This window comes from Macaca nemestrina, chromosome 20 (assembly GCF_043159975.1).
Source record: "Macaca nemestrina isolate mMacNem1 chromosome 20, mMacNem.hap1, whole genome shotgun sequence".
NCBI classification, from domain to species: Eukaryota; Metazoa; Chordata; class Mammalia; order Primates; family Cercopithecidae; genus Macaca; species Macaca nemestrina.
Window position 1 is genome coordinate 14,480,810 of NC_092144.1, and position 12,516 is coordinate 14,493,325.

Consider the following 12,516-nt stretch of genomic DNA (forward strand, 5'->3'; position numbering starts at 1 on the left):
GTCTTGGAGCATGATTGGTTGTGAGAAACAGAAACCCACCGAAGCTGGCACAAGTAAAGAAGTATTTATTACATGGGTCCAAGGTTATCTCCAAAACCCAAAGGAGCATGAAGTAAAAGTGAAATTCATGTAGAACCATCATCAGACACTTAGAAAGCAATTAACAAATGCCTGTTGATCTCAGTGGAATGAACACTCATTTAACTGGAATTGATACTGCATTGGGAGCTGAGAGAAACCCCCCAGCCCTCAAAGGGTCATTTGAGCTCTCATTTCTGATTCTCCCTGAATATTAGCTTCATTCTTCTGCCCTCTTTGCTCATCTGTTTGCCCACCACCTCAAATTGGCCACTGATATTTCTAAATCTAATTGTGACCTTAAGAGCTCCACCAACTGACCAGTTTCTTAGCCTCTCCATTAAAGAAGGTTCTTGAGCAAAAGAATCTGATTGGCTCAACTTAAGTCAGGTGACCACCACTGATCCAGTCGGTAGTCATCTGCCAAAAGAGGAAGCATAAGTAGACTGGCAAGTCAAATGTATTTACCCCAAGATGGGAGCTCAAGTTAGCGCTGGGTGGGGGAGATAGAAGTCCCACTGCCACCACTCCCCACCTTACCTAGACACAGACCAACAACACTGAGTGTTAACTATTCCTTTATTAGGTGGTGAGGGGAGTGGGGGCTGTACAATGCAGGGTTTGGGAATTCAGCTACACAGGGATCGTGACCAGAAGCCATATTACAAAAATAGCCTAAAAATACTTATATTCTGCCATGAGGCTGGGCCAGGGGATTACCAGGAAGAGGAAGTACCACTCAGGCAGCTCCTCCTCTTCTTGTAGTCCCACATTTACAGGGAGACAAAGGAATGCACACATCTCCCCTGGCTCCCATTTCCCACCAGCAGCCCCCTAGTTCCCAAAGGGAGGTGGCCAAGGGTGGGGCTGGGGCAGAGGGAGTTGGCAGTGGGCCCTTCCCCAGCAAGGCTATGGAACACGTCCCATCTGGAATGCAGTGAAGTGAGGGAGGTGGGGTGGGGAGGAGGCTCCCAACTCTCCCCCAACCCCTGGCCCCAGTGGGTGTGCCCAAGGGTGCCTCCTTGGTACATACCTGGGTCGTGTACTCAGTACATGGATCCCAGTCATGCCTGTATACTAGGTACACAGAATCCAGCTTGGCCGAAATGGGCCCACAGACTCAGCCCCACGGGGGCACTGGGGGGTTCCCAGGGGGAGGGAGCATCTCCATATATATATTTTGTAAAAAATAATAATAATAAGTTTGTTTAAATGAATTTGTTTCTATACAAAATGTAAAAAAAAAAAAGAAAAAGAAAAATAATAATAATTCATTCATGTCAGAATGTAAGGAAATGAGAGGCCAGAAGGAGAGAGAAAAGAATGAAGGAAAAGAGAAGTGGGGAGGAAGGAGATCCCAGACTCTTCACAAGACTGAGAGGGCGGGTGGTAGCCCCTACCCATTATAAATAAAGGAAGACTGAAGCCCTGGGCTGATGACCTATCTTGGTCACACTGCAAGGCAAGGATGCAGGAGGGCTGGTGAAGAGAGAAGAAGATGAAAAAGACTAAAAGGAAGGAAGAGACAGAGAAAGAAAGGAGGCAGGACAGGGGTCTCTTTAGCACCCCCAAGATCTAAGAACTGACGAGCATCTCAGGCCAACACTTGCCTCTTGGGAGTGACTTCCGGCTGGGGCCCCAGCTGGGTCTGGGCCTGAGCAAGGGAGCTGGGAACAGACAAGGGAAGTGGCTGGGCAGGCAGTGCCCCAGTGGCGGTGGCCATGGCCCCGGTGGCAGTGGCTGGGCTGGGCGTGGATTCGGACCAGTCTGAGAGGGAGGGTGGTGAGGGGCTGGCCCAGTGCTCAGGGGATTCAGGGGATGGGGTCAGGTAAGGGTGCTCACTGGGAACCCGCAGGAAGCGGGCCTTTGGGGGGCTGCTGTGTGCCCCAGCCGCCGGGTACTCCTCGCCATGTCCTGGGACTGCCAGGTAAGGCGGGGGCCGCTCCTGTGGGGAGACGGGGGTCCCTGGGTTGAGCAGCTGGGGTCCCGGAGCCAGTGGCAGCAGGAATGAGGGGCCTGGCGGGGCAGGTGGGGGCAGCCGGGCCCAGTCGAGGGGGACAGCCACAGGGTTCAGCAGGCCCAGGCTGAGTACACATCCTCCAGGGGGCTGGCGACCTAGACCCGCCCGGCCTGGGCCACCAAGCTGTGCCAGAGACACTGCAGTGGCAGTGGCAGCTGCATAGGGCCCCTCAAGGGGGAAGCCACCAGGGGAAGCAGGGGGCCCACCGAAAGGCCGCGGGGAGTCCAGCGAGTCCACGGGCGACAGTGTGACCGAGCTGTCAGCCAGGGGGCCCGGGCAGGCCAGCGTCAGCTTCTTGCCCCGCCCCCGGGGCCCCTGCGGCCCCAGCCCCGCCTTCCCAGGGGGCCTCCTGCTCTTCTTGGACCCCGACTGTGTCGCTTTGAGGCCGGGGAGGAAGGCCCCTGGAGGACAGAGCAGAGGCCCCAGGCCGTGGGTACCAGGGGGGCTGCGGGGCCCACTGGGTTGATCCAGCAAGCGCACGATGTCCTGGTGCAGTCTCTCCTGGGCTACATCCCGCGGCAGCCTGTCCAAGTGGTCGGTGATCTCACGGTTGGCAAAGTGGTCCAACAGCAGCTTGGCAGCCTCGTAGCTGCCCTCGCGGGCGGCCAGGAACAGAGGGGTCTCTTCCTGGGGGGCCAGAACCCACAGAGGTCAGCAAAACCCCGGTTAAGAGTAGCAAAGTCTTCCAGCCTCTTGGGGGAGCCCGAGAGCTATGAGTTTGCACACTGGAGCTTGACAGACCTGGCTGGGTTAAATCCCGGCTGCGCTGGGGGAGCCTGGACAAAGTTCTTTCCTCTAAACCACATTCATCCATCACCTACTAAGTGCCAGGGGTCAAGGCCAGGACTGGGTGAGTTAAGCGAGGTACTCACCTTAGGCATAACCTTTTTTTTTTTTTTTTTTTTTTTGACAGAGTCTCGCTGTGTCGCCCAGGCTGGAGGGCAGTGGCGCCATCTCGGTTCACTGCAACCTCAGCCTTCCGGGTTCAAGCGATTCTCCTCCGTCAGCCTCCTGAGCAGCCGGGATTACAGGTGTGCACCACCACACCCAGCTAATTTTTGTATTTTTAGTAGAGACAGGGGTTTACTACGTTGGCCAGGCTGTCTCGAACTCCTGACCTCAAGTATTCCACCCATCTCGACCTCCCAAAGTGCTGGGATTATAGGCGTGAACCACCACACCCAGCCATTAGGCACAAAATTTAAGGGGCCACCAAAAACTTTAGTTACCAAAGTAAATTATATTTTAATGCAATGTTTGGGGTTTTGTTTTGTTTTATTTTTTGAGACAGAGTCTCACTCTGATGCCCAGGCTGCAGTGCAGTGGCGCTGTGCCAGTGCTGACCCCCGGTGGACCAAGGGCTGGGGCTCACCTTGCTATCCTGCATGTCCTTATTGGCTCCATTTTTGAGCAGGGCCAAAGTGGCTTCCACGTTGTTCACAGCTGCAGCCCAGTGTAAGGCTGATTTCCCTGGAGGATGAAGGGGAGAGAGGTCAGGACCAGGCTCCTCTCCTGGGGCCCCCATGTCAGGAAAGCAGAAATTGTCTAGAATGTGGCCTAGGGGTAGAGGAGGCAGGCTTGCCATGAATATCCAAGTACTTGTTTCTGGATCCATGTATGTGCAAATCTGCAAAATGACTCTTTCTGTGCAATGGGGAAGTACTGTGTGTGTGTGTGTGTGTGCGCGCGCGCGTGCGCGCACGTGTATGACTGTCTATACACAGGGGGTGCTGTGTGGACCTCCTTCAGTTGAACCTAGGGTTGTGATGTCCAATACAGTAGCCAGTCACATATGGTTCTTATTTATCCATTTATTTATTTTTGAAGCAGTGTCTTGTTCTGTCACCCAGGCTGGAGTCCATTGGCACAATCTTAGTTCACTGCAACCTCCACCTTCTGGGCTCAAGCAATTTTCCCTCCTCAGCCTCCCTACTACAGGCATGTACCACTATGCCCAGCTATTTTTTTGTATTTTTGATAGAGATAGAGTTCCACTATGTGGAACCATATTTGAGCCCAAACTGGTCTCAAACTCCTAACCTCAAGTGATCCACCAGCCTTGGCCTCCCAAAGTACTGGGATTACAGGCATGAGCCACTGTGCCCAACCTACATGTGGTTCTTTAGATTTAAATCTAATAAAATAGGTGCCAGGACCATTCGATGGGGAAAGAATGGTCTTCTCAACTAATGGTGCTGGAACAACTGAATATTCACATCCAAAGAATGAAGTTGGACCCCTACCTCACACTTTATACAAAAATTCACTCAAAATGGATCAGAAACCTAAATATAAGAGCTCCAACTATATAACTAAACATCTAGAAGAAAACATAAAGAGTAAATCTTCATGACCTTGAATTAGGCCAAGATTCTTAGATGTGACACCAAAACCACAAATAACAATAACAACTACAAAATAGATAAATTGGACATGATCAAAATGGAAACTTCTGGCCAGGCACAGTGGCTCACGCCTGTAATCACAACACTTTGGGAGGCCAAGGTGGGAGCATTGCTTAAGGCCAGGAGTTTGAGATCAGCCTGGGCAACAAAGTAAGACCCCATCTCCACAAAAAATTTGAGAATTACCCAGGTGTGCTGGCACACACCTGTAATACCAGCTACTCAGGAGGGTGGGATGGGAGGATCACTTGAGCCTGGGAGTTTGAGGCTGCAGTGAGCCATAATCACACCACTGAACTCCAGCCTGAGTGACAGAGTGATACCCTATCTCTAAAAATTAAAAAAAAAAAAAAAAAAGGTCCATCAATACAATGGAGTATTATTCAGCTGAACTATGCTTCAACATGGGTGAACCTTGAGAACATAATGCTAACTGAAAAAAAGGCAGACAAAAATGACCACATATCATATGATTACATTTATATGAAATGTCCAGAACAGGCAAATCCATGGAGACAAAAAGCAAATCACTGGTTGCACAGGGTTGGACAGATGAGGGGCTTGGAAGATGATGGCCAAGTGGTGAGAATTTCTTTTTCAGGTGATGAAATGTTCTAAAATTGATTGTAGTAATAGTTGTACGACTCTGATTATACTAAGAGCTATTGAATTGTACACTTTAAGTGGGTGAATTGTATGGCATGTGAATCATATCTCAGTAAAGCTGTTTTTTGTTTTTTGTTTTTTGTTTTTGTTTTTTTTGAGACGGAGTCTCGCTCTGTTGCCCAGGCTGGAGTGCAGTGGCCAGATCTCAGCTCACTGCAAGCTCCGCCTCCTGGGTTTACACCATTCTCCTGCCTCAGCCTCCCGAGTAGCTGGGACTACAGGCGCCCGCCACCTTGCCTGGCTAGTTTTTTGTATTTTTTAGTAGAGACGGGGTTTCACCAGGTTAGCCAGGATGGTCTCGATCTCCTGACCTGGTGATCTGCCCGTCTCGGCCTCCCAAAGTGCTGGGATTACAGGCTTGAGCCACCGCGCCCGGCTGGTTTTTTTTTTTTTTTTTTTTAAAGGCTGGGCACAGTGGCTCATGCCTGTAACCCCAGCACTTTGGGAGGCCAAGGCAGGTGGATCACCTGAGGTCAGGAGTTCGAGGCCAGCCTGGCCAACATTGCGAAACCCTGTCTCTACTAAAAATACAAAAAAAATAGCCAGGCATGGTGGCGGGCGCCTCTAGTCCCAGACACTTGGGAGGCTGAGACAGGAGAATCACTGGAACCCGGGTAGTGGAGGTAGCCGTGAGCCAAGATCACACCATTGCACTCCAGCCTAGGCAATAAGAGCGAGACTCTGTCTCAGGAAAAAAAAAAAAAAAGCAACACAAGGAGAAAAAGAATTAAATGAACTAAAACATTTAGTTCTTCATTTGCCCCGGCAACATTTCAAGTCACCACATGTGGCCAGTGGCTACCATATTGGACAGTGCAGAGAATAATTCCATCATCACAGAAAGTCCTATTGGCCAGTCCTGCCCTGAAGCCATGGTTCTCAACCAGGAGAAACTCCCCGACCCCGGCCCCCAGGGCATTTGGCAATGTCTGGAGACTTTTTTTTTTTTTTTTTTTTAGACAGAGTCTGTCCCCCAGGCTGGAGTGCAGTGGCACAATCATGGCTCACAGCCTCAACCTCCTGGGCTCAAATGACCTTCCCACCTCAGTGTTCCGAGTAGTTAGGGCCACAGGTATGCACCACCGCACGTGGCTAATCTTTTAAAAAATTTTTGTAGAACCCACTATGTTGCCCAGTCTGGTCTCAAACTCCTGGCCTCAAGCCATCCTCCTGCCTCTGCCTCCCAGTGTTGGGATCACGGGCATGAGCCACCACACATGGCCAGATGTGCAGGTTTATTATAATAACTTCCAGCAGGTGGAAGTAGAGTGTGTCTGTCTAACAAAGCAGGTGAAAATGAAGTGTCCAGGGAAAGGCACCTTTTCCTAATCCCTGAGGCACCCTAAGGACTAGTGGTGACCCTGCATGACCCTGCAGGCTTCATGAAGCCTGGTTATGTGTGCATCAGCTTCAGTGATTGGGTCTCAACATGGGTATGAGTTTGCACCAACATGACCCTCGGGGCCCAGGTGACACTAACCCAGCCTAGACTTGATTCCTCTGCCAACCTACCAAGCTCATCCACAGCATTGACGTCGGCATGGCTGGCGATAAGCTCTTCCACCATGCCCTCTACTGCCAGGCGGGCCGCCAGGATCAGTGCCGTTGAGCCATCCGCCATGCGGGCATCCAAGTCTGTAGAGCGGTTTCGGATGAGAATCTAGGACAGAGTGGATGCAGCAGGAGGAGTCATGGCAGGAACAGAGGAATCAAGAACACTCCTAAGTCCCATGAAGTCTCCAACCCCCACACCCCAACCCCTGAAATTGGTGAGGTTCAGAGAGCAGCTGCTTGACAGCTACTGTACTCCCATATATCCCCATTTTCCAAATGAGAAAAAATGAGCTCTGAAAGGCAGAACTGTGGCTCAAATCCAGGTAAGTCTAAAGCCTGCCCCAGCTCCGAAGTCCAGAGGGTGTGCCTGTCTCACCTGGAAGACACCCTGGGCATCGGCTGTGACAGCTGTGTGCAGGGGAGTGCGGCCTGAGTGGTCCTGGGCATTGGTGTCTGCCCCAGCATCCAGCAGCCGCTTGGCCGCGTCAGCACGGGCATAACGGGCAGCCAGGTGCAAAGCAGTCTCGCCAGTACGGTCAGTCCGTGCCCCAAGCTGAGCCCCCTGGCAGATTAGGTCGGAGATGATGCTAGCTGATGTGTCATCTGCCTCATCCTCTTCAGTTGGCATCGGCTCCAGGGCCCCCCCACAGAAGGAAGCCAGCATTAGTGGGGTGAAGCCATCTGCGGGGACAGGAGTGTGTCGGCAGGAAGGTAAACACAGGGCCTTTTCCAGGAAATGTTATCAAGGGCACCCCATTAGGAGCTAATAGGACACATGGAAGAATGTGGATTGGCAGATCCTCCTGTCTGCACACCCACACCCAGGATGAGGATTCGTGGGCATGTGATTTATCACAGAATGACTCCTAGGGTGTGGAACACAGGACAAGGGACTCTGGGAGTCAAGCAAGTGTGCAACCTCCAGTAAATTCCCAAAGGGTTATTCCACCCTGATCCTGCACAGGGACTCTGGAACATGCATTGTACTCCAGAGTTCTAATCCAGTTCAAGGTAAAGAAACTATCCCCCTCATACCATGCATCCACTGGTTAGGAGCTGCCCCTTTCTGCCAATTCATTTCAGTATTTTAAAAGGAAAAAAAAAAAAAGAGCTGCCCCCAGGGACATAAAATCCCAGGCACTTCAGGCCCCAGTAGCCAGAGGGACTTCAAAAGAGAGCCACAAGTACAGGCCATTTGGAGCAAAAGCAAAATGAAGCTAAGGCAGGAATGCCCTGAAACATAGCAAAGATGGATCTGAGAGGATCAAACAACATAGACTGCTACACTGCACACACTGTACATAAGCACTTGTCCTCGTTTTTCTTAGGGAGCCACTTGCATCCAGTTCTCCATTCTCAAGTCCTGGGTAGAGACACACCTCCCCGCTGCCCCTCCTACCCTCGCCCGCTCAAGGGCAGGTAAGGGAATCAGGCTTGGTCAATTTGCATATTCCAGCCCCCTGGTCATACTGATTGGCTCAAGGATGAGCATGTGACCCTAGTCTGTCCAATCAGAATGCATCCTGAGACTTCTGCTGGCACATTAGGAAGATTTCATAAGATTGGAGTCAAAGGGTAGAGAGGGGAAAAATGAGTCCTGGATCCAAATGTGCCACTTTTAGTTACATGAGTCAATAAATCCCTTGTTTTACTTAAGCTAGCTTGAGTTGGACCTTTGTCACTTCCAACCAAGAGTGTTGCTGAACACACACCCTTCACAGAAGCTTACAGACTCCACCAGTTCTTCCCAAAACACAGACTCAGAAATAACCTCTTCCAGGTAGGATGGGTGAGGGGCATCCCTTTGGGAGGGGCACTGTCACTGACCTGGGCCACGCACATTGACATCCATGCCATCAGCATCTGCGTCGCCCTGTGGTGGTGTCAGCGCCATGGCTGGTGCCACGCGGATGTCAGCAGCAACCAGATGGTGTTGAGTCCACTGACGGCAATCCACAGCCTCCTCAGCCCCCATGCCCAGCTCCTCTACCTGGAGGGGCAGGCACCCGGAATCTCAGATCTCACCCTTTGGCTCTGGGGAGAGCCGCTGCTAGGGATGGGGCTGAGCATTCCTACAGGTTTCTCTTTAGGAGATACACACAGAGCCCTGGGAAATCATTACCATCTGCTTGGTTTTTTGTTTGTTTGTTTGTTTGTTTTTGAGGCAGAGTCTCGCTCTGTCGCCCAGGCTGGAGTGCAGTGGCATGATCTCGGCTCACTGCAACCTCCGCCTCCCGGGTTCAAGTGATTCTCCTGCCTCAGCCTCCGGAGTAGCTGGGATTACAGGCACATGCCACCGTGTCTGGCTAATTTTTTGTATTTTTAGTAGAGACGGGGTTTCACCATGTTGGCCAGACTGGTCTCGAACTCCTGACCTCAAGTGATCCGCCCCTCTCAGCCTCCCAAAGTGCTGGGATTAACAGGAAATCAATGTGTGCCACAGCCCAGGATGCTAATAAAAGGAAGACACAAGATTTCTTTCTTTCTTTCTTTTTTTTTTTTTTGTCTTTTTAAGTAATAAATGGCTTTAGTTATTTACGTATATATATTTTTAGAGACTGAGTCTCACTGTGTCACTCAGGCTGGAGTGCAGTGGTGCAATCATACCTCACTGCAGCCTCAACTTCCCGGTCTCAAATGATCCTCCCACCTCAGCTGCCCGAGTAGCTGGCACTATAAGCACACAGTATAAGCAGCTTGGGATAGTATCTGATCCAGGTTCAAGTTCCAACCCCGCCCCTTAGTAGATGGAAGTCTCTGGGCAAGTCACATTAAAGCTCTGAGCTTCTCATTGGCAAAATCAGGATGACGCAGTCATTCCACCATGCTAAGATATCACCACAATTACATTGGGCCACCCTTTTAATACCTCTGATACCTGCTTTGGGATGGGAAAGCAGAAAGAAAAGTCTGGGCTGGGCGCGGTGGCTCACGCCTTTAATCTCAGCACTTTGGGAGGCCGAGGCGGGCGGATCACAAGGTCAGGAGATCGAGACTATCCTGGCTAATACGGTGAAACCCCGTCTCTACTAAAAACACACAAAAAAATTAGCCGGGTGTGGTGGCAGATGCCTGTAGTCCCAGCTACTCGGGAGGCTGAGGCAGGAGAATGGCATGAACCCGGGAGGCGGAACTTGCAGTGAGCCGAGATCGCGCCACTGCACTCCAGCCAGAGCGACAGAGCAAGACTCCGTCTGAAAGAAAGAAAAGAAAGAAAAAAAGAACGAAAAGAAAGAAAGAAAGAGAGAAAGAGAGAAAAGTCTGGGTTGAGCAAATGTTTTTATCTGTCCACTGTAATAGATGCCTCCATTTCACAACATTAAAATATGGACAGAAGAAGGGAGTTTGTAAATTGAAGTATATGTCAATAGCTACTTTATAGGGTCCTCAAAGAGATGAAATAAGATGTTTCATGTGCATTAGAGATATTCAGTGGGTGCCTCAGTAATGTTAGCAAGGGTCTGTATGGACTGAATTGTGCCCCTTCTAAAAATCATACACTGGCCAGGCATGGTGGTTCACGTCTGTAATCCCAACACTTTGGGAGGCCGAGGCGGGCAGATCACTTGAGGTCAGGAGTTTGAGACCAACCTGGCCAACATGGTGAAACTCCGTCTCTACTAAAAATACTAAAATTAGCCGGGCATGGTAGAACATGCCTATAATCCCAGCTACTTGGGAGGCTGAGGCAGGAGAATCGCTTCAATCTGGAAGGTGGAGGCTGCAGCGAGCCAAGATCACGCCACTGCACTCCAGCCTCAGCAACGGAGTGAGACCTGGTCTCAAAAAAATAAAAATAAAAATAAAAATCATACTCTAAAACCCTAAATCATATATAAAACTTCCATGTGCCTGCATTTGGAGATACGACTTTTTTTTTTTAGACAGAGTCTTGCTCTGTTACCCAGGCTGGAGTGCAGTGGTGCAATCATAGCTCACTGCAGCCTCCAACTCCTGGACTCAAGCAATCCTTCTGCCTCAGCCTCCCAAGTAGCTGAAATTACAGGTGCAAGCCACCAAGCCTGGTGAGACAGGGCCTTTAAGGGGGTAATTAAGGTTATATGAGGTTATAAATGTGGGACCCTAATCCAATAGGACAGGTATCCTTACAAGAAGAGGATGGGGTACCAGATCTCTCTCTCTCTCTCTTTCCTCTGTGTACACAGAGGAAAGGCCATGTGAGGCTACAGTGAGAAGGCAGCCATCTGCAAGCCAGGAAGAGAGCCCTCATCAGGAACCAACCCTGATGGCACCTTGGGCTTAGACTTCCAACCTCCAGAACCGTGAAAAAACAAATTTCTATTGTTTGAGTCACCCATGCTGCAGTTTTTTTTGTTTTTTTGTTTTTTTTTGAGACGGAGTTTGCTCTTGTTGCCCAGTCTGGAGTGCCGGGTTCAAGGGACTCTCCTGCCTCAGCCTCCCAAGTAGCTGGGATTACAGGCACCCACCACCATGCCCAGCTCATCTTTTGTATTTTTAGTAGAGATGCGGTTTCACCATTTTGGTCAGGCTGGTCTCGAACTCCTGACCTCAGGTGATCCACCTCTGTGGGATTTTTTTTTTTTTTTTTTTTTTTTTTTTTTTGAGACGGAGTCTCACGCTGTTGCCCAGGCTGGAGTGCAATGGCGCGATCTCGGCTCACTGCAAGCTCCGCCTCCTGGGTTCACGCCATTCTCCTGCCTCAGCCTCCTGAGTAGCTAGGACTACAGGCGCCCGCCACCGCGCCCGGCTAATTTTTTTTTGTATTTTTAGTAGAGACGGGGTTTCACTGTGGTCTCGATCTCCTGACCTTGTGATCCGCCCGCCTCGGCCTCCCAAAGTGCTGGAATTACAGGCTTGAGCCACCGCGCCCGGCCCTCTGTGGGATTTTTTAATGGCAGCCACAGCTGACTCATACTGAACCCAGGGCATGACTGCATGAAATGGTGCTAAGAACTGGCTCAGAGCACTTCCAGGCTAATCCCATGCTGGACAAAATAGGAACTGACAGAGATAAGGCAGACTCACTCTCTGGGATTGGGGGACACCTTCAGAAAGAGTGCAGGCTGGCCAGGACCCAGGATCCTGGCTGGGGAGGGGCAGGACGGAGTGAAAGATTTTCCACCTGCCCAGAGGGACCCTTGGGGCCCCAGTGGCAAATCTCCTCCTCCCTCTGAGGTCACAGAACCACACTAAGAAGAAAACAGCATTGCAGGCCGGGCGCGGTGGCTCAAGCCTGTAATCCCAGCACTTTGGGAGGCCGAGATGGGTGGATCACGAGGTCAGGAGATCGAGACCATCCTGGCTAACACAGTGAAACCCCGTTTCTACTAAAAAATACAAAAAAACTAGCCGGGCGAGGTGGCGGGCGCCTGTAGTCCCAGCTACTCGGGAGGCTGAGGCAGGAGAATGGCCTGAACCCGGGAGGCGGAGCTTGCAGTGAGCTGAGATCCGGCCACTGCACTCCAGCAAGGGGGACAGAGTGAGACTCTGTCTCAAAAAAAAAAAAAAAAGAAAAAGAAAACAGCATTGCAAAGCTGTGACTATTCTCTGGAGCTAGGGAGGCGGGGACAGCGGTGGCATCCCCTGATTACACCCATCATCCATTGGGGACCCCACCCAGTACCCTGAGGGGAGGGGCCAGAAGAGGGGGCAAAGCTCAGAAGAGGGGGCAGTACCTTCAGCCGCTTGGCCTCTGGGCACTCTGTGTCCATCCAGTCTGTGGCCACCTCCCCCATCAGGCTCTCACCCTTGGCCATGTTCCTGGCAGACAATGGGAAGAGGGGATGTGAGAGGGGACACTAGAGGTGTCCA

At 51.0% G+C, this 12,516-nt stretch overlaps 1 protein-coding gene across 1 annotated transcript in view; it reads right to left on the minus strand.

Moving 5' to 3' along the window:
• Positions 1 to 639: 639 nt before the first annotated feature.
• LOC105495784 (notch receptor 3) overlaps positions 640 to 12,516 on the minus strand; it is a 42,150-nt gene continuing 30,273 nt past the window's right edge. The window contains exons 28-33 of the mRNA XM_011765589.3: positions 12,381 to 12,465; positions 8,551 to 8,713; positions 7,100 to 7,404; positions 6,682 to 6,829; positions 3,471 to 3,568; positions 640 to 2,725 (exon numbers count right to left, since the gene is read on the minus strand). Of these exons, the coding sequence (XP_011763891.3) occupies positions 1,673 to 2,725; positions 3,471 to 3,568; positions 6,682 to 6,829; positions 7,100 to 7,404; positions 8,551 to 8,713; positions 12,381 to 12,465 (1,852 nt within the window). The 3' untranslated portion in view covers positions 640 to 1,672. The remainder of the gene's footprint in view (positions 2,726 to 3,470; positions 3,569 to 6,681; positions 6,830 to 7,099; positions 7,405 to 8,550; positions 8,714 to 12,380; positions 12,466 to 12,516) is intronic.